This window comes from Cebidichthys violaceus, unplaced genomic scaffold (genome assembly GCF_023349555.1).
Source record: "Cebidichthys violaceus isolate CVI_PGR_0920_01 unplaced genomic scaffold, fCebVio1.0.p SCAF_26, whole genome shotgun sequence".
In the NCBI taxonomy this organism is placed as follows: domain Eukaryota; kingdom Metazoa; phylum Chordata; class Actinopteri; order Perciformes; family Stichaeidae; genus Cebidichthys; species Cebidichthys violaceus.
Genome location: NW_027176439.1, coordinates 2,529,492 through 2,556,391, shown reverse-complemented (window position 1 = coordinate 2,556,391; position 26,900 = coordinate 2,529,492). Strand labels below are relative to the sequence as shown.

The 26,900-nt window shown below is 42.0% G+C and overlaps 3 protein-coding genes across 5 annotated transcripts in view; 2 read left to right on the top strand and 1 right to left on the bottom strand.

Annotated features, from left to right (window-relative positions):
• The window catches only part of kank1a (KN motif and ankyrin repeat domains 1a), a 51,214-nt gene extending 37,725 nt beyond the window's left edge, over positions 1-13,489 (top strand). For both annotated transcript variants that reach the window (XM_068720821.1, XM_068720822.1), the window contains exons 3-12: positions 129-2,780; positions 4,858-5,028; positions 6,713-6,821; positions 7,104-7,337; positions 7,669-7,756; positions 8,459-8,678; positions 10,399-10,541; positions 11,174-11,374; positions 12,203-12,301; positions 12,390-13,489. In XM_068720821.1, coding sequence (XP_068576922.1) covers positions 129-2,780; positions 4,858-5,028; positions 6,713-6,821; positions 7,104-7,337; positions 7,669-7,756; positions 8,459-8,678; positions 10,399-10,541; positions 11,174-11,374; positions 12,203-12,301; positions 12,390-12,452 — 3,980 coding nt within the window. In that variant the 3' untranslated portion in view covers positions 12,453-13,489. The remainder of the gene's footprint in view (positions 1-128; positions 2,781-4,857; positions 5,029-6,712; positions 6,822-7,103; positions 7,338-7,668; positions 7,757-8,458; positions 8,679-10,398; positions 10,542-11,173; positions 11,375-12,202; positions 12,302-12,389) is intronic.
• A 224-nt stretch (positions 13,490-13,713) lies between these two features.
• LOC137879880 (cilia- and flagella-associated protein 157-like) lies at positions 13,714-19,092 on the bottom strand. Its single transcript, XM_068720823.1, has 9 exons — positions 18,938-19,092; positions 17,703-17,974; positions 17,234-17,387; positions 16,802-17,069; positions 16,568-16,689; positions 15,664-15,814; positions 15,195-15,343; positions 14,838-14,996; positions 13,714-14,613 (listed from the first exon to the last, which is right to left on the bottom strand). Exons 1-9 carry the CDS (start codon positions 19,090-19,092, stop codon positions 14,520-14,522), a joined length of 1,524 nt encoding a protein of 507 aa, XP_068576924.1. The 3' UTR covers positions 13,714-14,519.
• Positions 19,093-22,018: 2,926 nt separating this feature from the next.
• Positions 22,019-26,900, top strand: part of dmrt1 (doublesex and mab-3 related transcription factor 1) — a 35,512-nt gene continuing 30,630 nt past the window's right edge. For both annotated transcript variants that reach the window (XM_068720827.1, XM_068720826.1), the window contains exons 1-3: positions 22,019-22,364; positions 23,338-23,500; positions 26,702-26,859. In XM_068720827.1, the coding sequence (XP_068576928.1) occupies positions 22,143-22,364; positions 23,338-23,500; positions 26,702-26,859 (543 nt within the window). In that variant the 5' untranslated portion in view covers positions 22,019-22,142. The remainder of the gene's footprint in view (positions 22,365-23,337; positions 23,501-26,701; positions 26,860-26,900) is intronic.

Here is a 26,900-nt window from a genome sequence, read left to right as displayed (position 1 = left end):
CTCTGATGGTTTCTTTAAAAGTTTCCTTTTATTCCCCAATTCTGTAGCACGCTGTTTATTTGCTTTCGCTCTTTACAAAAACACAAAAACTCTTAACTAACTTTATGTTCTTGTGGTCTCTGTTTCAGAAAGAGGACAAAGATGCCCAAGCACAGAGGACGAGAAGGACTCTGTGGCCCCCTACTATGTTGAAACTCCCTATGGTTATCAGCTAGACCTGGACTTCCTCAAATATGTCGACGACATTGAGAGGGGCAACACCATTAAGAAGCTGAGTATCCAGAGGAAGCCCAAAGTGGCCAAACCCTTGGCGGTGCCTCGGGGCAGCACTGGCGGGGGCAGCACTCGGGCCGAATGGACCTCCACAGACTCCCTGTCCTCCTCCAACAGCGACGACAAGCAGTCCCCAGTCTTCTTCAACGCCAGGCCCCAGGTCGCTGCGCCGCTGACCCCTTCCCTCTCCAGAGCAACCTGTGAAGCCCCTCTGCAACAATCCTACTTGAACATCACGGAGCAGAAGCTGCTGCTGCCGCCTCCTTCGCCAAGGTTTGCCCCTCGTCACAACCCCCAGGTGGAGAGGACCCTCATGGAGACGCGTCTTCGCCTCGAACAGGAGCGCCTGCTCATGCAACCGCACAGTGAGCCACCGATGCCCCGCCGCCGTCTTGCCAGTTTCGGCGGCATGGGCTCCAGCAGCTCGCTGTCCTCTTATTCTGGCTCCATGGCCCCGAGCCAGATCTCTCCCACCACCCATCACCCTCTCCCCATCAACGGTCACCTCCCCAATGGAGAGTACAACATGTACTACCCGCCATCCATGGGGAGCTCCATCCGCCACAGCCCCATGAGCTCCGGCATGGCCACGCCTGTCACAAACGTCAGCCCGTTGCACCTCCAACAAATCCGGGAGCAGATGGTCGTGGCCCTCAAGAAGCTGAAAGAGCTAGAGGAGCAGGTGAAAACCATTCCAATCTTACAGGTTAAGATTGCTGTTCTTCAGGAAGAGAAAAGACAATTGGCTGCTCAGTCCAAAAATCAAGGTCCTGGTGGCTTTCGCAAGCGCTCCTACAGTGTAGGCAGCGCCGACCAAATGGAGAACCCGGGCCCCATCCCAAAGGAAACGGAGCTGCACATCATGGAGCCCGAAGTCCAGGAACAGAACGCTCAGCGGCTGGAGGAGTTCAGACGTCTGGCTGCTGAGGTCCAAGCTCTGGAGCAGACGACCCTGGACAATAATGTGACAGAAACTCGGCCTCAGAAGCTCGCGCAAAACCAGGCCCACCAAAAGTCCATTGGCATAGTTACCGATGAAAACATGAACAGCCTTCCTGTCAATCAAAGGACGAATGGACATTGTTTCCGGGATGCTGGAGTATCGACGGAGCCGCGGGAAATGCGCAGCGCGGCGGTTGGCGTGACCGAGGCCATGCTGGGCATGACCAGTGAAGCTGAGCGGGAGATCGAGCTGCAGCAGCAGACCATCGAGGCACTGAAGGAGAAGATCTACCGCTTGGAGGTGCAGCTGAAAGAAAGCACGCACCAAATAGAGATGGGAAAGCTTAAGCTGGAGCTCCAAGCGGCCGGTGGGTCGAACAAGAAAAAAGTGGACAAAGGTCTGATGGCGAGGCCTGAGATGTACAACGCCTGCGTGGAGGCCAAAGTCCAGATGCGCAGCCTGGGAGTGGGTGAGAATCTGGAATCCAGCCAAGCGAACGCAGCTAAATCTCTACAAAGCCATACTGTCGGAGTGTCCTGTCAACCCAGCGTGCAGAGTGTTGCCACAGGCCCAGAGGTCCCGATGGACCGGTGGGTGGTGCACGAGCGCCGGGAGGTAAAAGACCAGTGTGTAGGGAGACGGGTGGAGACGTGCGACCAGCTGGTGGGCGCGGAGCTGAATGTGTGCGAGGTGGGAGTTAACACGGAGGAATCGGTAGACAGCCTGGCTCTCTGCAAACCCATGACGGAGCTGAGCAAAGAGTCGAGATCAGTCGGCTGCGGAGATTGTTCGGTGGATGTGATCGTCGGTCCCGTCAAGACGCTGCTGTCGCGAGGAACTGACCCGGATTACGTCAGCAAAGTGGACTCCGGTGTCATGGCTGCTCCCGAGTCGGCAACTCGGCAGACCAATACCGAGACGGAAGTGGCGAGCAAATCCACCAACACGAGGACGTCTGTGCTGACCGACTCTTTCACTGATATGGGGCTGATCACTTGTGACAAACACACCAACACGGCCGTCACCGAAACGAGGACGGTCGCCGCCGGGGAAGGACTCATCAAAGACGTTCACTCGACGGCAAAGATGCGTTCCATCGCTGTTGGAACCACCACCGACGTGGAGTCATTCCTTGGCAAATCGAGCTCTACTACAACCAAAGAATGTGGGGTGGGACCATTTAGCATCCAGGAGAACTTCTTGGTTGGATTAAAGACCAGGAACATAGCGTGCGGCCCCTCCCAGCCAGCTGAATGTGTCACAGGCAGCAGCAAAGAGGCCGAGGAGGCTGAGGCTGAGGCTGAGGCTGCACCACTGCAAGCTCAAGCCCAGGGGGGCGCCGGACTGGACCACTACATCGAGAGGGTCCAGAAGCTGCTGCAGGAGCAACAAATGCTGCTGGCGGAGAACTACAGCGAGCTCGCGGACGCTTTCGGTCAGCCCCAGTCCCAGTTCGGATCCATCAACAGTCAGCTGGTCAGCACGCTCTCGTCCATCAACTCGGTCATGAAGTACGGAAGCGCCGAGGACATCCTGAAGCTGCAGTCGGACTCCGCGAACGAAGGTGAGAGGTTTTACTGAGGATGCTGATGGTTCCACGTGGTCTCAGGTGCTGCAGAAAGAAATGGTTCTTGCGTTAACTGGCTGAACGTCGTGCCAGGCAATCAAAGCATAGTCTCAAGGGCAGACAACTGAAAGAAACACACACACACACACACACACACACACACACACACACACACACACACACACACACACACACATACACACACACACACACACACACACACACACAGAGAGAGAGAGAATATCTTGCAAAATAGTTGTCAAGCTTGCAGTCTTGTATTTAATGCCTGAGGCAGCAGTGAGACAGAGTTTGATTACATTTGTTTTTTCTCTTCTAGTTACAATCAAACTTTTTAAAGGTGTTCAGTAAGCTGAAACTCCTAAAGATCATTCTGTTTTGAGTTTTAATATCTCGGTGCTCACTTTCTTTAAGGACCAGAGCGATTCCTCTCGAGAAAAACACCTCAATTACACTCTCAAGCACCTCGTAAGAGTTTTAAAAGTAGCAACACTTAAAGTTGCCCCGTGGATTTGTCTTGTAAACAAACAAGTTATGTTGTTTTTATCTTTACTAGCTTTTAGTCTTCTTCTTCTTCTTAGTATATTGTCTCATTTCTTATTTAGCTTCGATGTAAAGTAAAAACTAGAGGCCAAAAACTCAAAAAGCTATCTTTTAAGCAGAACACCAAACAGAAATTGGAAGCAGTTGAATCATGAAATTTACAAAAATGCAGATGATTGCCCTGTAGCATTAGCATTAGGAATTCAGTTCATTTATTTGTAATTAAGATGGAAAAAGAAGAAAAATATACATTATACACCGAGATTTTAAGGTCTTATAATAAAGATTAGATAAAAAGGAAGGAAGGTGAAATATATAAACGGTGTCAGTTTAAGTTATTCATTTATTTTATGTTTAGTTTTGAAGGATGCAGGGATATTGTGATCTTGCTTGATTCTTTTGGGAAGAAAGTATTTTAATGAACTATAACTGTGAAATACGATTATTAATAATAATTAACTTTATAGATATATATATATATATATATATATATATATATATATATGTATATGTATACACAGCACTTTTCAAAACAAAAGTCACAAAGTGCTTTACATGATAGAACCAGGATTTAAAACATTTAAAAGCGAGCGTTCTCACACACACACACACACACACACACACACACACACACACACACACACACACACACACACCGTCTACAGAGGATCCTGATCGGACCGGACAGGCCAAAGTTATCTCTGACCCTGAAAAATGCGGCGGGGCTTTGGACGTGAACCAACAATGAGCTCATTTCTTTTTGGGAACCAGTGAACGTCGCACCCATCGGCCTCTTGTTGTTTTTGCCCCCCCGCCTCCACCAACACCTCGCTGTTGATGCTGATTCATGGCTCCTTCTGAGTTACATAACACGCATTCATGCCGGCTGGCACATGAACGCGGGGCGATTGTCATGTGTTCGGGAGCTCGTTTCTGGCCTCTTCTGGAATGTAGGATGACTAAACAAGACACAGTTCCTCTTCCAGTGGATAATAACCGTTTAACTGCAGCACGGAACACAATAAACTAGGTGGGAGTAAGAATGTGGCTGTGGTTAGTGGTGGAAGTACATTTACCACCTTCTACCTACTTCAGTATTTACGTTTCATGTAGGTTTTTATTGGTTCTCCACTATATCAGAGGGAAGATATTGTATGTTTTACTGCACAACGTTATTTGACAGCTTTAGTTGTCGGATAACAATGTGAAAACTCACCAGGACTCATAAATAAGGTCCGAAAAAAGAAAGTTTCTCTTTTAAGCAGTCAGTTGGTTGTAGTTACATTTTATTGTCACTTTATTGAGATATAACGTTAGAGTTAAATGCACCATAACACGCCAACTTGTCATTAAAATATGCCAGCAGTTAGCGGTTCAAAAGCTTTTTGTTGTTTGCATTCTTGCTGGGGTTTTTGGGTTGTTTTTTTTAAGTGCTATGTTAACGCGAGTTCAAATGAAAGTCGTCGATTGTAAAAGCACGAGACGTTCACTTTTTCTTACCTCTCCTCCTCAGAGATCAGTCAGCAGCTCCGTTCGGAGCGGTCACACATGCAGACGACGTCACGCGGCCTGACTCTCTCAGAGAAACCTGCCAACACACCTGCTCAGCAGCAGCAGCAGCAGCAGATCAGCGCAGCGGAGCAGAAGAGCCGCATGGACCTGCAGATGTCGACGGCTCTGCACGGTACGGCTGCGGACGCGCGTTTAGGATACTTGTCCTGCTGCGTTATTGTAAAAAGTGCTCATTGTTTGATTTTTTTTTTTTGATATCCTGCTGTGCAGAGCCAAAAGCAGAGCTGCAGGCTGTTATTAGTGTGTAGATGGGCTGTTTTAGCAAAAGGCAGCGATGGTTGTCTGACCAGATGGTCCAGGCTTTGGTCAGCTCGCCTTAAGTTCATTCTCGAGTGGTAAAGTGATAATATTACAGTTGGTTTAGAAATAGCAGCACATTTTTATGGTTATTTATATTTAGATGGCCTAAAATACGGCTGCTACACAATCACCTGACTGTTTCACACACACTTCATGTATAAACCAGCAGCGGTGGAACCAAACTTCTTATCGTTTCCTTAAGTAAAAGTAGCAATAACAATACCTAAAGTAACAAGTATTTAAAAAAGTATAATATTCATTACTGGATCATAATTAGTGACTCATTCATCTGTACATTGCTTAAATGTTGCAGCTGGTTTAATTACTTAATGTACTGCTTCATAATTCATTATAATGTATTGGTTCATTTATATTAATCTAATCTGCAAAGTTACAAGTAAAGAAAGTTATAAAATAAATGAAGTGCAGTCAAAATTACAATGTTTGCATCCAAAAAGTAATAAAAAAAGGTATAGATTAGAATAAAATGGAAATACTCAATTAAATTGTACTGAAGTACAGTACTTGAGTAAATGTATATAATTACATTCCACTACTATGAACGAGGCGGCAGGAAAAACATGGCTGCAAACGTCATCATCTTCGTCATCAGCGTGGCTTCCTCCTGACGCTCTCACCTGTCCAAACACGGCAAACCTGCTGAATGACTTTGTTGCTACTGAGCGCACACACACACACACACACATCACTGAAGACACATATGCAACTGAATACATGTTGATACATGGACACACACACACACACACACACACACACACACACACACACACACACACACACACTCAGCTGTCCCCCGGAGCAGTAGAAGAGGCCCCTCAAATCAGGACAAGCCTTGGCAGATGTGCTGAGTGTTTCTGGGTCTTGGTATTTTTGGTTTTCGGAGGGCTGTGTTTAAAATGACTGAGATACTTTCAGGGTTTGGAGCAACTTCCAGCTCCTGGCTGACCGAGTGCTTTGGAAAGAGCGTGAGACGGACACTTAATGGCTCCGTTCCTCTCTGCCAGAGCTCTTGATCATGTCAGAGGACCTTTAGAGGGTCATTCAGGCGTCAGTTGTGCTGCTGTTAAGGGATACTTTCAATGATGCAGGGGGAGAGAATTATAGTTTAGAAATGTAAATGCAAGAAGACGAAATGCAGGAAAAGAGAAGGAAAAGATGCAAAGAGTTGATGGAAACTTGACAGCAATTTGCACACTGTATGCACCAGAGCTGCACAGTTAATCCAATATTAATTGTGGCTTCCTACAAATAAATGAACATGATTGACTTTGATATTGACGTTTAAAATGTGTGATACACTCTCAGAGAAAACATGAACAACTCTGTTCATCTTTTAGACACATTATACGTGTAAGACTAAGTCAGCAGCTGTTGCCTCATCATGAAGCTCATCACAGACGCACCTAGAACTAAAATAAACTTTGTTTATATGAAATATAATAAATCCAAATTATGTTCACTCTTCTCTCCTTCAGGGCAGCCATGCAGCGAGAGCACCCTGAAGTCCATCATGAAGAAGAAAGATGGCCGACCCGACTCCAACGGCACCAAGAAGAACCTGCAGTTTGTCGGGGTGAACGGAGGGTGAGTCGGAAAATCTATAATTATAATCGCTGTCCTGAATATTTCTGTAGATTACCTTTTAACTTTGCATTTTAAGTTGCCTGTTGGATGTTTTTAAAGTAATAATATTGTAGTGAATTAGTGTTTTTAAGTGTCCTAAGTGAGGTTAAAGGTGCCGTTTGACATTTTTACAAGGCAGATGTTCATGTCTGCGGTCCAAACCTCATGAAATCTGTGTTTTCTGGTTCAAACGTCTGAGTCTTCAGCTTCCTCTGCTTTTGTCGCCCCCTTGTGGCAAAGCAGGTATGAGACGACGTCAAGCGACGACTCCAGCTCGGAGGACAGCAGCTCCTCGGGGTCGGACGAAGAGGATGAGGATGAGGAGAAGGAGTTCGGAGGAAGCGTGGAGGAATATAAGAATGTGGAGGCAAAGAGCACCAGGGAGGAGTTTCAGCCCGAGGGAGCCGAGGAGGTGAAGAGGAAGAAGAAGGAGGAGGAGGAAGAGGAAAGTTCAGAGAAGCAGGAGTTGAGAGAGAGGTGGGTTAAAGCGAGTTAACTGAACTTCATTTGAATGTGTTAAGATGATGTTTAGATGTGTTTTTTGAGTATTTTCTTTTTAACTGGCTCTTTGTTTTGGTTTGATTTCTGAGAATGTGGCTGTTAACTACAGTTAAAGTTAAAATGATAAAATAATTAGTTCATGATCTGATGAAGCCAGCTGCAGTTATACTTCTTTGTTGTTGTTTTTTCTTGTCACATTAATGTGGGATGTAATCATTTGTAATATGGATCGATTATCAGATAAAGAGCAAATCAAATGCAGCAAATGTTATTTAAATGTAATAACTGTTGATTATAAATCATAAAGGTATGAGCTCAGTGAGAAGATGCTGGCAGCGAGCAACGTTCTCAAATCTCACCTCAGTGACCCGAAAGCTGTGAGCAGTAAAGATCTGGTGAGGAGGATTTAAAACGATTTCACACTCTTCATCCCCAAAAAGACCGTTTGTGTATTTGTTACTCCCCCAGTGTTACCTTGAACTTCTGAATCTGTAAACGGAGAAAAGTCTTGATGAATTGAAGTAACTTTTAACAGCAAAACTTTATCAAAACATCTGTATACGACGCTACTACGCAAACTCATGAAGACTTTTCTCCGTTCTTTTTGTTCTTTATTCTCAAAAGAGGTGTGCAAGAAAAACTAGTTTTCTTCTTAAATTCAAGGTAGCAGAGTAATCTATATATTAATGGTCATTTTGTGGTTAAAGTGTTCCTTCAATACTGAAATATACTTTATTTTATACTACATGAACATAACCTTTAACATGGAGATCCATTATGACTGGTCTTCACACGTGGTGACTGGTTCATTCTGGTGTTTTAATATTTCTTTTGCAAAGATTTTGTATTTCTTTTATTGTGTCGCACTAAAAACTTTCTCTGGTTATCTTATTTTTATCCTAAAATGCTATAAATTGCATTTAATCGACGTATTGTTCTAAAAGAAGGTGCAATGCTATTGTTATAACTGTTAAAACGGTGATAAAATGTCCAACAAAATATGTAATTCTGCACAAAGTGTCTTTAAAGGTTGGATATTTGGTTAAGTTTCAACATGCATGAGCATCCAAACACTCACCGCTAGCCGTCCTCCTCAGAGAGCCTGCATCAACACGGTGCAGCACGAGTGGTTTCGCGTGTCCAGCCAGAAGGCGGCGGTGGCGGCCATGTTGGAGGACTACCTGGGGGCCTTCGGGGCCGTCTCGCCGGCCGTGCTGCGCCACATCGTCAACATGGCCGACGGCAACGGCAACACGGCGCTGCACTACAGCGTGTCGCACTCCAACTTCCAGGTGGTGAAGAAGCTGCTGGATGCAGGTGAGAGAGTTTTATTTATATTCATTTATAAATGAAAAGGAATCCGTTGTCCTGCGTTTCTGAACTGTTTCAAAGCTTTCCTAATCCCATCGAAACTCTCAGATTATCTTTGTTCTGCTTCAAATGCAGATGTGGTTTTTGTTTTTCTTCCTTAACCTCATCAGACGTCCTGAACTCTCCACACTTCTCACCTCCTGCTTCTTTTCCTCTTCCTCTTTAAGATATCAGCAGAAAGTCAACAGTGACTCAGTTACTTAAAGGCCTGTGGCTGAACTTCTTCTCTCCTCTCTGTCTCACAAATACTCCCAGAATCAATAGTTTACTGTTTATAGTAGTAAACTGTACGTCTGTAAAAGGTGTGACAGAGGTCTGTGGTTCCTCCGTCTCCCCTTCACTTCCTGTCTGCATCTCTACCGTAACTTTTAAATGACCCATAACCATCTTATGGGTTTACAAAATTCTCCAATCAAAGCTTTTTTTTGTGAGAACGAAGGCTCAGACTGTCCGTCACCGTGTTCATTATAGTACCAATAAAAATGATGAAACCAAATATGATGTTTATCAACAATGTCAAGGCATCCATCAATCAATCTGCAACTTTAGTAACATGGGAGGGGGAGGGGGAGGAGGAGGAGGAGGAGCCACAGTCCTCCGAAGCTCCTTATCGCCTACATTCTAAGTTCCGCCCACTTTTTTAATAGTCCAATCACACAAGATTGCTTAAAGTTGCAGATTGATTGATGGATGCCTTAATATTGTTGATATGTGTCATATTTAGTTACAGGAGGAAAAGATGATTTGATATAGAAATCCAAAGAAATGTAATTATTTTTGCTCATATTGTTAAATTGGTGCACGATATGACCTACAAGGTTTTTCACTTCATCTCGACTTTGAGTGAATTTTCCTGATTAGACTTCCACTCAATACAGGACTTCTACTTGTTCTGGAGTGTTTTTACAGTGTGGTCTGAGTACTTTTACTTGTACTGGAGTGTTTTTACAGTGTGGTCTGAGTACTTTTACTTGTACTGGAGTGTTTTTACAGTGTGGTCTGAGTACTTTTACTTGTACTGGAGTGTTTTTACAGTGTGGTCTGAGTACTTTTACTTACATGAAGGATCTGAACACTTCCTCCACCGCTGCCCTGCAGAGATCTCCCTGAAGGCTCAATAGACTGTGATGAGGTCCCGGCCACTCAATGCTCCAAAAAGCCTTTTGTGTCCTCGGCCCTTTGTGTCCTCGTGCTCGGTGACAGCACATCCACCCCCCCGCTCCCATTGTAGCCTTTGTCCTCCCAGTTCCTGAGACCCCCCCCCCTTCCTCAGTGGGGCAGGGCCGTCACAGCTCTCCCCCGTCTGATGGCTCTGATGTCTTGTCTCTTGTGCAAAAGGATGCGTTCAGACAATATGTCCCGGTCGCAGGACGAGTCTCAGGCCTGACACGCGTCCTCGTACGTTACCGTGCCGCTGAGTGACTGACGGGCAGCGACGAGTCGATCACAGACCGAGTCGGTGCAAACAAATGCTTAAAAGACCACCCGCACTGAAAACGTGTTCCCCCGAGCTGCTGCAGAGTATTAAACATGGTGTGTGTGTGTGTGTGTGTGTGTGTGTGTGTGTGTGTGTGTGTGTGTGTGTGTGTGTGTGTGTGTGTGTGTGTGTGTGTGTGTGTGTGTGTGTGTGTGTGTGTGTGTGTGTGTGTGTGTGTGTGTGTGTCAGATGTGTGTAACGTGAACCAGCAGAACAAGGCCGGGTACACGCCCATCATGCTGGCCGCCCTGGCCGCAGTGGAGTCGCCCAAGGACATGCGTATTGTGGAGGAGCTCTTCAGCAAAGGAGACGTCAACGCTCGAGCCAGCCAGGTCAGTGACGGGAGGGGTCCGGAGGCAGGCCCACAAACTCCTGGTTCAGGGTTCAGTGAGCCGGGAGAAGAGGGTTGTGACGACAAAGATCTGTTTAGGAATCGAGCAGGTTGAAGATGACGAGAGGCAGAAATAGACTGACGTACAGAATTATAAACGGTATTTTAAATAGCTTCAAATTAGGTTATTTTTGAGTTTCATTCATGAATCCGAAGTAAACCAGATGACGCACAAGAGTCCCAGTTGAGAGTTTAACTGCAAAAGATTTAATCAGAATGTTTGATTTCAGAAGAACCAAAAGTAGATCTTTGGTGACACCAAGTGGTAAAAGAAGGTAACTGTTTGGATTTTATTAAAGTTATACAGACTTTGTGTAACACTGAAGAACACGTTAGATGTTTACTTGTTCATATTTACAGTAGGCAAATATGTTTTCTTTTTAGTTCAGGTCTGTGATGAAGAGGGAGAAGATTTTAAAGCTCGGTTCCACGAAACGTTGCTTAAATCGCTCTTTACCTCTCTTCGTATTCTACTTTAATAAACCTCATTATCGATCTTTCTCCGTTGGTCCTCGTCCTTAAACAAGCCAGTTGAAGGCGTTAACAGAACCTCTTTGTTCTCCCCCCCGTCAGGCCGGTCAGACGGGCCTGATGCTGGCGGTGAGTCACGGCCGGATGGACATGGTTCGGGCCCTGCTGGCTCACGGGGCCGACGTCAACGTCCAGGACGACGAGGGCTCCACGGCGCTGATGTGCGCCAGCGAACACGGACACGTGGAGATCGTCAAGCTGCTGCTGGCTCAACCCGGATGTGACGCCACGCTGAGCGACAGCGTGAGTAGCTGAGAACAGGAAGTTTACTTGAGAGTTTTAATTCTATTTCTACGAAGTCATTTTAAAGTGTGGTCATTGTTCGTGTAGTTGTTGAACAGTGAATAGTTTCTTGCCTTTTTTTGTCTCCATTATTGATTGTAGAAATTGTGTTATAAGTTCAAGAACTCTGTCAAGTGTCTGACGACGTTTGCTTTGAATTTTCTTGTGTTAATAATTCAGTGCTAATTGTGATTATCATATTTATTATATTAAAGTGGTAATGGTAGATTTAACAGTGAATAGGGTTTGTCACTAAACCTTTTTTTATACTATATAGTGCACTTTATGTAGTTCCATTGTTCATAAATTAGAACTGTAGTGTTCATGGCAGGTAAACTACTTTCTGCTATAAAAGTTAATGTTTTATTCAGAACTTTTAAGGCTCAATGAGAAGGATTTTCAACGCCAACCACAGACTTTCTCTCGTTTCGTAAAGAGCTTTCTCTGCTACTTTCCCCATATTATATTTGGGGGTTTTTCGGCGCTGTGTCCGCCATTTTCTTAGCTTCCTCTTGGATGCGTACTGACCATCTGACGCTCAAAAACGTCCCCCAAACACAGCAAAATGACAAAATGCAGACGGATGTGCAGAAACGAACAAAGCCACACACTTCTAGTGGGTCATAAGTGATGATTGATTAGGATTATTTTATAAAGTCCTACTCATTCTGCCTTAACTTTATCTCACATATACTGTGCTGATCACTGCCGATAAACTGTTTAGTTTGTGTGACTGATCTTTTATTCCTTGTTTCTTCCCCTTGTCCCCTTTGTCCTTGTCTCCTCCAGGATGAGAGTAACGCCCTGTCCATCGCTCTGGAAGCAGGACACAAGGACATTGCCGTGTTGCTTTACGCACACGTCAACTTCTCCAAAGCCCAGTCTCCTGTACGTCCTCGTCCCTTTAAAGCACCCTGTTCTTCTAGTTTCACGTCTGTTCACGCGTCTCGTTTACACTCGTGTGTTTGTCTTCCAGGGGACACCTCGACTCGGCAGAAAGACGTCACCGAGTCCCACTCGGAGGAGCATGTTTGATTAGAGGCCCCGCCTCTCCCCACAAACCCTGCGCTGCTATTGGTTCACGCTGAACGACGCCTTACCCACAGCTGGATGGGGACTTGATCCCACGCACCAGCCAACCAATGAGATTCCTGGAAATATATATATATATATATATATATATATATATATATATATATATATATATATATATATATATATATATATATATATATATATATATATATATATATATATATATATGCACACTGAGAGCCCAAAGTGCCCTTTTGAGTATGAATGTAACCAGCTGGTGCCTCCAGTCCCGTCAGATAACAATCAGCAAACCAACACAGATTACACTACTAAATACATTTTTTGTTTCTTTTTTTTTTTTTTGTCCTTTTCCTTAATTTTTTTTTTTTCTTCAATTTGACAACTTTTTTTATTTGAAATGTCTAAAGCTCAATGTTGATCATTCAAGAGCACCAAAACATTTGTGATTATTTTTTCTTCTCGGTTGGCATCAGAGTAGAGACAGATGGAGAATAACCCACCCGCATGTTAGAGGAAGTACTTCCTGTATATATCGCTCGCCTCGACATCCCGGCCTCACATGTGTGCGCCCAGCTCTCTGCAGTACAACTCGTGTGTACATGTACATGTACAACTCGTGTGTACATGCACATGTACAACTCATGTGGATGAACGCACCGACGAATACACGCTACCTAGAACTGGAGAAATTGTACTTTTATACGAATCCTTTGTATCTATTTAAAGAGAAGAATCACAGTATTTTGAATATTTCCTATTACTACTTAACGACCCATGAAGTTATATATTTATCAAAGTATAGTTTTTAATGCAGATATATGTATTTCATTGTACATACGGTGGTCATTAGTTTAGTTATTCTCTCTTTTTTTTTTGTGTCCATTCTCTTCCTGTCTGTCTCTCATGTGTAATATAAGCTGTCTGTCCTCCTCTAGTATCAAGGTACTGACTTTCATCCTCCAATGAGAAGTGAAGTGCCTGAGACTTGGCCATATAACAATAAACAGTAATTAAAGAATACAGATCAGTGTCTGGGCTTCATTGGCGATCCACACGTCTGTGATGAGGAAACGTTGAACACTTTTAATTAAGGGACATTAAACTGCCACCATGTTTTATCTCACATTTTCAGTCTGTCGGTTTCTACCTGGTTCTCTGTTTAGCAGAAGAAAAGAGGCTGTTCAATAGATTTGTTTCCACTCCAAAATATTTTATTGTAGACAATGAGACCAAGTGTTTTAACATTTCACAAAATGCTCTAAAAATGAATGAAAAGGGTGCAGAAACATTCAACGCATCTTAAATTATGTTCTTAGACTACAGGAAAACATACATATTGTATATAAGTACATATAACGTGTATATTCTTCTGTAAGTGTTGACCAGAAACATTTCACCCACATTCATAACAGCAGTTTTTAAAAAACTTTTCCTGTGAGCCAATGTTATGGCACAACTTGAGTTCCTTTGCAGATTCAGATTAATAAAACATAAGTTAGATAAAACTTTATTGATCTCCGGGGGCGGGGGGGGGGGGATTTACAAGCATCCCATCAGTATATAAAGTAATTAAAATCGGCTCCACTTTTAACAGCTTCAACATTAAAGTGAAGAACACATTAATCCATGACTGCATCAATCATTCTAATCCAGTAATATAATGTATATGATTCTGTAATGGGCCATTCTGCATAATGAGTACTTTTGGTACTTGGCGTCAGTACTTCTGTACTTGAGTAGTACAGTTTTGAATGCAGGACTTTTACTTGTGTCGGAGTATTTCTGTACTGTGGTGTTGCTACTTTTACTTCAGTAAAATATCAGAATACTTCTTGCGACGCTGTTGGTTGCTCATCACATTATGAGACGAACCGCTGCTGTGTATTTTACTAATCGTTATTTGTAATGTGTGGCACTTAAAAGTAATTTATAACGCAATAAATATTTGATTATTTGGCAAAGGACAGAAGGTAGACGGAGACGACGTTTAAACAGATCGGAGATCCAGAGAGTTTCCTCCTACATGAATAGGAAGTGAGTTGTGTTCGTCTTATTTGGGTTTAGTGAACGAGTTTGTGGAGGTCAGAAGTCTGACGGCTGAACCCTGATTAAAGGAGCCGGCTGTTTTCTGACTGGACGGCTTCCTGAGAGGATGGAAAGAGCAACAACAGTAAAAAATCTGACAGTTAGTGAATGAAGCCTGTATAAATCTAAATGATGGATGCCATTAATCTGAAATAAGGTGAAATTTATATTTTCTTTGTAAAAGGAATCCTAGATTCAACACTTTCCACCAGAGCCTGTTAAACGTTTTTGAAGTATAATTTCCTGTTTCTACAAACGTTGCTCCTGAAGCAGGTGAACAGACCTGAGCAGGGGCACATGGGTGCTGCTGGACCCGGCTGCTCCCGTCCTGCAGGCGATGGGTTTGTGTCTCAGCGCGGGACGGGGTACGAGGCCGAGATCGCCCGGTCTGTAGCGGGCCAGCTCGAACTGAAAACTCAGAGCCGGATTCAGACTCCCTCCTCTGTAAAGACACAGGATGACGGTAACAAAGCAGCAGTTTGCTTTCACTCTGCTGAATATGACAGAAACGACACATTTAACAGAATTGTCCTGTTGTGATATAGTAACTGATACGATAGTCTCACAGAAGAGCCACTCACAGGCCTTCAGAAAAAGCTAAATAATGGTGGTTCCACAACAACGGATATCACCCAGTTACCCGGAGGTCTGCAGCTCATCCAGCCGGTCGCTCTCAGCGGTGGAGCTGGTGAGTGTGGGCCGGTCCAGAACCACCAGCAGCTGCTCCATCAGCTGCTTCCACTGCACGGCAGAGTCCCCCCCCTCCTCCTGCTGCTCTGTAGGTGCATCCTGCAGGGAACAGAGTCCAGGTGAGCGATGACGATCTTAAGCTTTATCGTGACAATTCTATCGTTTCAGTCACATTTGGTTTAATTTCAAATGATTCTTCTCAGATATATGCAACATAAATATCTGCAAGGCTAAAAGAAATCAACATAAATGGAGGTCATTTTACAAAAGAGGACATCATGTCCTCATGGATAGGACAGTAAAACAAAAAATATCATTGATTAGAATCTTAAACCACAATATTTTTATAAAAGTCTGCCGAGATAACTGACCACTTTCACTTGAGTGCCCAGATGTTCCTGATGTTTGTTTAGTTTTACCATCAGGGCTTGTCTGAGAGCCACGGCAGCTTTCTGCATGACGCTCTTCATCCTGCTCCTCCTCCTCCTCTCCTCCTGTAGCTCCGCCTCCAGCCGGCTCACCTGCGCTCTGTTTTTAGTGCACCGCTCGGACAGCGAGGCCCGTTCCCGTCTGAAAACAATACAGTGAGGCCGTATTCAGGCGTGAACCGGCTTCATGACGTTCAAAGTGAATCGCGTCCGTTCTCACGACTGATGTGTCTCAAACCATGTATTTACTTTGTGTACCATGAGTGAAGCCTCCGTCTTCTGGTTACTGGTTACTGGTTTAAGTCTCCCACTCACACTGCTAAACTCTGACTTGCGTCCCATTAATATTCACCAAACATGGAATGTCACTGTTAGAAGCTCAGATTGAAGCTTGACCTTTGGGTGCTTTAGGTCCCTGACAGCTAAGTTTACAGCTATGTTGCTGCTACATGTATTTCTAATTTCACTGCATTTTATTTATAGAGTACTTTCAAAGTACTTAAGGGCGCTTAAACAAGTTGAATAAAAAAACCTTTGAAAAACCTTTGCTTTATCTAATACCTTTCTTGCTTTTTAAAGTATTTTATTCTTCTGTCAACACTTAAAAAGGCCAGCGATTACACTAAATTACCGTTTATAGTTTATGTTTTTAGTGTCACCAGAGCTTCAGTCAGCTGCGTTCAATTAACAGAAATTAGTCCTTTTAGTAAAGAGTGTGACTGTATGTTCTAATCTTTCCTTTGTGACAGAGTTTGGTTTTTGTTTTGTCCAGAAACTTATATTTTGGAAATGTGTTAAAGTCTGTGAAGCAGATTGGGACGTTCTTGTTAACTGCTCTTGTCACTGAAATGAACGGGACCGGTATGTGGACCGTAGAGACGGAGTAAACCTGGACCTGAGGGCCTCCATCTCAGCCAGGACTCCCGTGTGTTTGGTCTGAAGCTGCTCCAGTTCTTGCTTCCAGTCTTTGAGCTCCGCCTGCAGCTGCCGACACTTCTCTGTAAGCTGCTCCGCCACCTGATGGAGGGAAGACATCCCGCGTGAAAACCCCATTTGAGTTTACATCTATCCTAAACCTGCAACGCCCCACTGAATCCGACCCCCCCCTCACTCCCGGTACCCTTCTTACCTTCTTGCGGACGCAGCTCTTGCGGGACGTCTCGCTGAGCATTTGCTCCAGGATGTCCACATCCACGCTGAGCCGAATCTTGCGGTCCCGCAGGGCCGAGTTCTCCCCCATCAGGGACAGAGTCTGCTCCGACAGCTGGCCGATCCGAGCCTTGACCTCCGTGTTCTCCTGGAGGGCCGACCTGGTCGTCTCCGGGACCTTCTGGTCCACCAGGTGCTGCACCTCCGCCGCCATGGTCGCCACGTGGCTCTCCATCTCCTTCTCCAACCTTTGGGGTCAAAAAATGTAGGCGTAGTATTTTAATAATTCTGCAGGCTTTTGGGAGATAATGAGACATTTTTTAATTTTTTAATATGAGCCCTGTACGTAACAGCTTTTTACCACACATTATATTTGAATTTTCTTATAGCTAGGATAAGCTTGAATAGCAACCTCTTCTTGTCCAGCAGTGCTTTCATCTCCAGGTTGTGGATGGCAGCTTTGTGTTGCTCCTCCTGACTGACCAGCTGCTTCTCCAGAGACTCCATGTTGGACGTCAGCTGCTCCTTCTGCTTCTGAAACTCCTCCAGACTAGCCAGCCTTGCCGCTTGGAGGAGGAGAGAGGAGAGGAGAGGAGAGGAGAGGAGAGGAGAGGAGAGGAGAGGAGAGGAGAGGTTAAACCTTGGTGGAGGGTTAAGTCAACCAGTGAGTTTGTTTCTGCATCCAAGTTGTGTCAAATGCAGTGTCCAGGTATCCAAACTGTTCATGCTGTGAGAAAAAAACATTCCTCCTGTGATGCCGGTATTATTTTCTCAATTAAATGATTATGTCTCAGTTTTATGTGGACAAAAAAACATCAAAGCCCCAGAAAAGTTCCCATCTCAAAACCATCTTCACCACCCGCAGAGACATTCAGTCTCACCAAGCGTCCTGTTTCCTGCGTTGACTCCTTCGATCCGGCCTTGAAGCTCTTTCCTCAACTGACCGAGCTGCAGCAGCAGAGCCTCTCTCTCCTCGCCGGCAGCCTGCCGCTGACTCTCCAGCTGCTCCGTCAGCTCGTCGGCCTCGGCCTCCTTTTCCAGCACGGAGCGCTTCAGAAAGTCCACGATGTCCTTCTTCTCCTTCTCCAGAGAGCTGTACTGAGAGCTGAAGTCCTTCTTCTGCCTCTCGTGTTGGTCGCATTTCAGCTGGTACCTGGAGGAGGAAGAGGGTCACGGAGGCCCGACGGTTCAGGACAACATCTTTAGTGATTCTTACAACTATATACATTTACTCAGGTACTCTACTTGAGTACAATTTTGAGGTACTTGTACTTGAGTATTTCCGTTTACTGCTGCTTTATAAAAGTATTCTACTTTTTCTCTCCATGTATTTGTTGACTTCAATAACTTTGCAGATTCAGATTAATGATACAAAATATAATCAACAAATAAATGATGATGTAACTTTATAGATTAAGTTAAAACTGTATTGATCTTTGGGGGGAATTATAAAGCTATGCAGCAGATAAAGTTGTTAAAGTTAGCTCCACCTTTAAACAGCTGCAACATTGAAATGATCTCCACACGAATGCATCAATAATTATAATCCAGAAGTATATATTATTGAGAAATCGGCCTTTCTGCACAATGAAAACTTTAACTTCTGGTACTTAAAGTATATTTTGATGCTAAACCGTTTGAGCCTTTACTCAAGTAATAATAGATGACTTTTATTTGTATAAAATCGGAATCTGAAAAGTTAAATAAATGTAATTAGTGGAGCAAAAAGTACAATATTTCCCTTTAAATTGTAGTGTAGCAGAAAACTGATACTCAAGTGAAGTGAAAATACCTCAACATTGTACTTTACTTTACTTACTTTATAGGCTACTTTACTGCACAGTGTTTATTGAATGTACTTGCACTGTTTATACTGTGTTATGACTAGATATCTGAAATACTGCTGTAGCTTATATTCACTTTTAAAGAGCATGCTTTAACTTTAACTACCAAAGTGACCTGAACTGATTTTTAAATCCAACTTTGAAGAACAATAACAAAGTTATCAACACAATTACTACTATGAACTCATTGTCGCATGAATCCTATTAAAGTTAGTTAACTTTAACTGGATATAAAATATATATATTATAAAATATAGAAGCGTTTGTGTCACCTCTCCAGCTGCTCGTTCAGATATCGTATTTGAGTCAGATACAAGTCCTTCTCTCTGTCTTTATCTGCAGGAGTCGACGGACTTTCCTTCTTTGGTGTTTTCTTGACTTCATCTCGTTTCATGTCGTCACTTTTCTTTTCCTTCTTTTTGGGCATCGTGGCACGAGGAGCAAGTTGGTCTGTCGCTAGGCAATGCTGCATTCATGGACTCCTCGGAAAATTTACTTCTTCACGTGGTGTAGTTCAAGAGGATAAAAATGTGATCGTTACGGATTCATACTATACATAACACGAATATGTGTTATAGGTATGGTGAGTATTCTAATGTTTTATTGCTAGTTTAAAATTACTAATATGCTCTGGTTAATAAGATTTTCGAAATCAGATTTTTTTTCCCCTGTTGTTTAAAGCCATCACAACATACCGTTAGACCATAAAATGAATGAATAGAAATATTAAAATGAATAATACTAATAACAAAAAATAAGTAACAATAATGTGTATTCTAAAACAGAGTTAAAAAGTACTGTGCAATTACAAATAATAAAAGTAAATAAAATCCCAAACATAAACACAATTAAAACGAGATAAAACAAAACACAATAATACCATAATAAATACTGAATTTCACTCCAACAAACACACAAAAACATGAATGTTTCACAGGCTACAGGTTAAATGTGTGTAGGTAAACTCATTCATTTGTTGTGTGTATTGACAGTTTTGACAGCAGAGATACGGAATCTCTGCTTATTTGTTTTCCACAAAATAGGTAACATAACATTCATCTGTTCAAGCATTACATCTGTCACTGTCACACTATTATGTTATGCTTTTTTATTATTAGACTTTTAGTTTCCAACTCAGTGGCTCCCTCGGGTGGTATGAGCCAGTATTGCATGATTTTGTGTACATTTTCCTCTTCATGTCATTAAGTCAGCTGCTCAGCTTTTCTTTTGTGGACACTGACCTGACTGCTGCTGCTGCTGCTGCTGGATGGCTCTGTCATAATAATAATAATATAAAGGTTAAATGTGTTCATTACTGCGTTATAATCTTATCATTATTGCCATGTGCTGTAGAGGCAATTAAACTCAATGTTGTAGCACCAGCACCCTCAACCAATGAAGTGTAGCAGTTATTTATTCAGCGCTGTTTAAATGCCGGCTTTTTAATTGGTAACTTTTCATTTGAATTGGGTGCCCGTGTGTGTGTGTGTGTGTGTGTGTGTGTGTGTGTGTGTGTGTGTGTGTGTGTGTGTGTGTGTGTGTGTGTTTCACCTCACTTCACTCCCTGCCTATAAATCCACTCGGCTGACTGAGTGAACAGTGTGGAGGTTAATTCACTTCCTGCTCAGTCAAGCCTTGTAAATTAATAAGCGAGAGTATTAATTCACCACGCAGCATATTCATGAAGAGAAAAAAGAGCTACAGTAAATACATTAAAGTGGGATGATATTCAGATATTACAGCATAACTACAAGTCCAGGGGGGAAATATCACAATGATGCCTCTGGCTGTTATAAAGTGAGCACCATAGACTTAATATAAGCTGCTGGAGGGAGGTGTACTGATGTGTTAATTGGGGGAACTAATCAGCAACAATGTAATTCAACTGCAAATCAGTCAAACAAACATCATTTTGGCAATGTGTCTCAGTAGCTATACAGTTACATTCGACTTTATCTGCAATGTATTTCAGCCATATAAATGGTAATTTAATGGGATCTTTAACGATTTATCAGTACATCATGAACACCTTTCAAACCTCCCTGGATCACCTTAGACCCCGTAAGAAACAACATGTTGAGGATTCTTCTAAAATCTGCAAACATCAGCAACAAAGACTGATTAACGCTCTTAGTTCTGATTTTTTTTTTTGGCAGGTTTTGCATTATTAATCTCTGACTTGTCTTTGGATGGCTGTCAAAAAAAAGGTTACTAAGTAAGCTACTTTTGTTCTTTTAACCTACTTTGGTACAAATTTGAATGCATGACTTTTACTTGCAACAAAGTATTTCTACACACTGAGGTACTTCTTCCACCTCTGGGGTTACACATGCAGAAGTTGACAATGATAGACAGATAGATAAATAGACAGACAGGCAGACAGACAGGCAGATAGACAGACAGGCAGACAGACAGACAGACAGGCAGGGAGACAGACAGACAGACAGACAGGCAGACAGACAGGCAGACAGACAGACAGACAGACAGACAGACAGACAGCTAGATAGACAGACAGACAGGCAGGGAGACAGACAGACAGACAGGCAGACAGACAGACAGACAGACAGACAGACAGCTAGATAGATAGATAGATAGATAGATAGATAGATAGATAGATAGATAGATAGATGCATACTTAGATAGTTACTTTATTAATCCTGCAAGGGGAATTTTTTTTGCTATACAGCAGCATTTATGGTACAGGTAAAGCAATAAAAACAACAGAGTAAAAAATATAAAAAATAAGAAATACAAATACAAAAATGCACAATATATACAATAAAAACAAGTAAATATATTCAAAATAAAAATTTAAAATATAAAAATGCACAATATATGCAATAAAATATATATATATATATATAATATTAAAATCAACTAACTAAACAATAGTGCACAGATTTAAACAAACAAACAACAACAATGTAATGGTGTTATCCATTGTCATTGTTGTTGCTCTTATGTTCATATATATTCTTCGATATATATTTATATTGTACATAGTAGTTAAATGTTTAATGTTTAAGCTTAGTTTCTCTGTTCTACTTTGTTGTCTTTAATGTCCTTGTTTTTGTATTTTTCTTGTTCATTTGTATATTCCATGTATGTACGTTGAGAGCAATGTGTACGCATACATGTCCAATAAAGCTGATTGAATGATTTGAAGACTTGGGGTGTAATATTAATTGTATTTTTACTAATAAATTGAAGAGTGAAAAAGGACCAAACACATCAGAGTGCAGCGTGACTGATGCCAACTGTCCTGCCAGTTTTCTCCCCCGCAACCAGCTTGTTTCCTCCCACCGGTCACAGCAGCATGGGCGGGGAGAAACGGTGACCTTATAGCCGGAGGCCTGGCACCAGTACACGGCGTAAAGTCTGTCTGCTCCTGGGTATAGGTTTACCAGTTAGCACCAGATTTATTTTGTGTCGTTGTTCAACAACGACACAAATACAAATTGTTTATTTCCAGCGGCCATGAGCACGGACAAGCAGAGCAAGCAGGTGCCGGAGTGCCCCGGATCTCTGTCCCCGTCCAAAGGCCACGAGAAACCCCCGAGGATGCCCAAGTGCTCCCGCTGTAGGAACCACGGCTACGTGTCTCCTCTGAAGGGCCACAAGCGCTTCTGCAACTGGAGGGACTGCCAGTGTCCCAAATGTAAACTGATAGCAGAGAGGCAGAGAGTGATGGCGGCCCAGGTAACCGTTGTTTTTTATTTTTTTAAACGATTAGCGCGCGCGCGGCTAACGTTAGCTTGAGCCGAGCTGAAAGTTAAGCTTTTAAACGTGAAGATTTGACGTAAAAACAAGTTGTTTCTACGGTGTGAAACGGGAAATACAACACGTAATTGTTTTAGTTAACATTTTGATGTATGTTTGTATTATTTAATTTATTTAATTTGTGTACCAACAAAGTCACTTAAAGTGTCAACCTAGCTAGCTTAAAACACACATTAGCTTAATGGTATAAGGTGCCTTAAACTGTCACATTTACAGCACCTTAAACCTAGCACCTAATTTTCTGAAATGTTTCATGAGTATATTGTTACACTTGTTACCTACTGCAGACAGTTGATACACATATATTGATTAAAAGTTATGCTATATATATATATATATATATATATATATATATGTGTGTGTAGCTTTGATGTAACATTTTTGGTTGTTTTTTTCAACGCCATTTTTGATAGCTGTGTTTTGTGATTAAGTAAAACTATTTATACAATTTAAAACATCCAACTGAGGCTCTTATCTGCCGTTTTTTCTTAATTAATTAAGCATTTAGTGTACAAAAATTTAATTTCCCTGTGACCAATGTTAGACATTAAAATTACTTTTAATGTCCAATTAATACACCAACACCCAAAAAGATTTAATTTATAATTAATCAAACAGCAGTAACAACAACATAAATAGGACTTCAGTCTTACCCGTTTAATAAACTGATTTGTTTTGTATTTAGAAAACAATAAACATTAAGAATTACAACACATTTATAAAAACTAGTGGCTAAAGACAAGGATATTACACGACAAATTCCATATTCATGAGAGAAGAATAAAGTATCACAATCACTTACTATTTATGTATGTTTGTATAAGTATATATATATATATGTATAAGTAGATCCCGGTAATGTTTTGTTTTTATTTCCTCTCCTCCACTCCAGGTCGCCCTGAGACGGCAGCAGGCTCAGGAAGAGGAGCTTGGGATTTGTAGTCCGGTGGCTCTGTCCGGTTCTGAGGTGAATGTGAAGAATGAAGCTGCAGCAGATTGCTTGTTCTCTGAGGAGGGAGGAGCTCCTTCACCAACTCCTTCTCTTGCTGTCACAGGTGAGTTATCGTTTACACTGTCACACTACTAATGTAGCCGATAGCTGATTATACAGCCGCACAGGTGAGGCATTGTGTCCAAACTACAGCTCTGGAACGTTTGGTTACAATATTAACTGACATTCACATCCAATATTCAGCATGCAAACAGCTGAAGTTGTATGAAGCCATTTTTGCAGTTTAGTCGACAGATTTAGAAAGCCTACACAGATAATTCTATATTGAAACCTAAAAAATAGAAAAGCAATATGAAGAGATACTTTCTATGGGTGTGTGCAACTAACAATACACAGTTTTCTGAATCAAATGTACTAAAATCTAAATGTTTTTACAAACCTTTCCACTATTCATATAGCAACAATAGTGAGTTTGTTTTGCCACTCAGTGGTGATGAGGGGTTGTTATCACATGGCCTATATAGATGCACAATAATCCATTATTAAGTCACATTTTTATCTAAAAGCCTTAAGATATCACAGATTTCTTTAATATTGATTAAAGATAGTAGACTTGCGCGGATATCATCCACCCATTCCCAAAAAAACAACTAAACTAAAAACAATTAGACGTAAAAGTGGGACAATTTGTTCATTAATCAATTAGTAGATTAAAAGAAAATAACCAGGAATTATTTCAACAATGTACTTATTGTTTGAGGGATTAGTTTCAACATCTCAATTGTGACCATTTGCCTTATTGGTATGTGATTATAAAATCAATATTTTAGCGTGTTGGCGGTAACAAAACAAGAACTTTCATGACCAATGAATAATCAAATTAATTTAGAAATGAATGGGCACATTAATTATAATGAAAAATAATCATTAGTTACAGCCCTAACTGTAAACCCAAATATTCCCTTTTTTGAATAGATTTTCTACAACTGTGTCAAAAAGTTGCTCACTGACCAAGTTTGTGAAACCGTTAAGTTGCGTTGAGTTACGTAGATGATGACTCTATACTTCATGTAGAGTTTCCTTGTTATGTTGATATTATAATAATTATAATGATGACAGGAAGGTTGCGGTCAAAGACAGGAAGTCACTTTATTTACCGGAGACTAAACATTCTCATCGTGGTCACACACTCATGAAATTTGCATCTTCGCATCACGCAGCGTTCAACTCTGGAGAACTTTGACTGGCGAAGTCACAACCTCAACCAATTGCAAAGGCGTGTGTGTGTGTGTGTGTGTGTGTTTGTGTGTGTGTCTGTGTGTGTGTGTGTGTGTGTGTGTGTGTGTGTGTGTGTGGTTGTGTGTGAGCGTTCCCTCAAATAACAAACACACAGGTGATCATCTTTAAGGTAATTGACATCTCATCTTGTGAGGCAATCAGCTACATAGTAATCAATGAAACATCCAGAGTTATAAGAAGGTGGAAACTAGTTAAACACATTAGATTTACTAATCCGTCAGATTTCCCCACATGTCAAACTAATTCATTATGAATATGCGTACTGATGATCAGTACGCACCGTGTTTTTGCACGCTGAGCATGGGAAACTCCCGTTAATAAAGAAGATATCCCTTCTAGACATACATACGAGAAGGACCTTTAAATAAGTGCATCTGTCTTAAATTGACAGTGGTGGATAGTCACAAAATCGTGTTAATGAATTGTGTATTTTATGGCTTGAGTGAATTTGTTGTATGATGTTAAAAAGCATTTCGCAAAATGTGGTTTGATGAATATCTCCTTTTCTGTTCTCGTTGAAAAACCCGGCTGACCTAAGACATGGATGACGCATCCTCCTTATCCATGCATGATTTCACATTAGTTGGGTGAAATCTCTTTATGAACTACAAATTCTCCTAAATCCAGAAAAGTGTCTATTCGACAATCTTAAAAGGAGTTGGATGATAAGTTTGAAACTTCAGAAGATTGTCAGTTGGCTTTCTATAGATGGTTGTGGAAATCACATTATTTATTTTTTACTGTTTCTCATCTCCGGGATGTCAATGACTGCATTGTTTTATTTTTATTTGTTGATTTATTTTATTTATTTTATTTATTTTATTTATTTTATTTTTATTGTATCAACTGTCTCACTGAGCTTTCTGTTACTGTTATTATTGCCTTGCTTTTGCTGCTTTGTCTGTCAAAGCACTTTGTAAACTCTGTGCTATATAAATAAAGTTATTATTATTATTATTATTATTATAAATTGCCTAGAAAGTACCTAGAAAGCAGTTTAAAAAAGTGTTGGTTTTTTTTAGTGTCTGTTTAGTCCACTATTATTGTAAAACACCAAAAAGTCATTAAGACAAGAGTACTTTTAAAGATGTCATCAATAAGAGATCTTTTCATGGGAAAATCAGTAAGAATCAAATTTGATTTTGGTGGCAGCAGCATGAAAGGGCCCCTTGGGGCAGACACAGATATGGTGTTCCGTGTCGGCCTGATAGCAAACGTTAGGAGGTGGAATATGACTGTGGTCAAGGCTGCTCATGTCTTCTGCTTTGTGTTCATGTGAGAGTGAACTTTAAGTCTCTGGCTTGGCAACAGAGAGGAAAAGACCGAGCTGGAAAAAGGAGTCGAGCACTCTGCGACTCGGTGATGACAAGAAGCAGAACAGGGACAACAAATGTCATTATCTTTGGCGTCGGTGGTGCACACAGTGTCTTCATTGTGTAAGAGCGAAGGATCAGGGTCTGCCTGAGAAGAATGTGGCCTTGTTGATAAGGAAAGAACAACGGATAATGAGCAATTGGATGATGATGATGATGATGATGGTAATACTCGACCTGAGAGGGCAACCCACATTCCTGTCTTGTGACGGTGTGCTGTGGTAGGTCTGCTAATTTTGACGTCAAAAAACACCTCCCACCTGCAGATGGTGCTGTTGATAGCGATTTGAGCTGTGATGGGACAACCAGAGAAGTTCAAGTCTTCTTTTCCTGTTTAACGAATAGTATCAGGAAATACCTAAAAGTCAGTTTGAGCTCTGGTGTTGGGTGCATAATTCATAGTTTTACAAATAGACACATTATTAATCCAAGTTACGAACTATAATTAGTACATGAATGCATGCACGTAATCCTCAAATCCATATTTCGTGGATGATGATCTAAAATGATCTAAAATCCAGCCACAAACGTCACACTTCAGCCTCTGAATTGATCTCGGGTGTCTTATTTGTTTTCTTTCTGTGTGTGTGTGTGTGTGTGTGTGTGTGTGTGTTTGTGTTGTTTTTGTCCAGGCAGCCGCTCAGCTTTGTCTACCAGCCCGTCAGCTGGTGCCCGGGCTCACAGCGAGGGATCGTCAGACCTGCTGCTGGAGACTTCCTATTACAACTTCTACCAGCCGTCACGCTACCCCGCCTACTATGGCAACCTGTACAACTACCAGCAATACCAGGTGACTAACAATAACCACTCCGCTGTTTCGTTTATAACAGT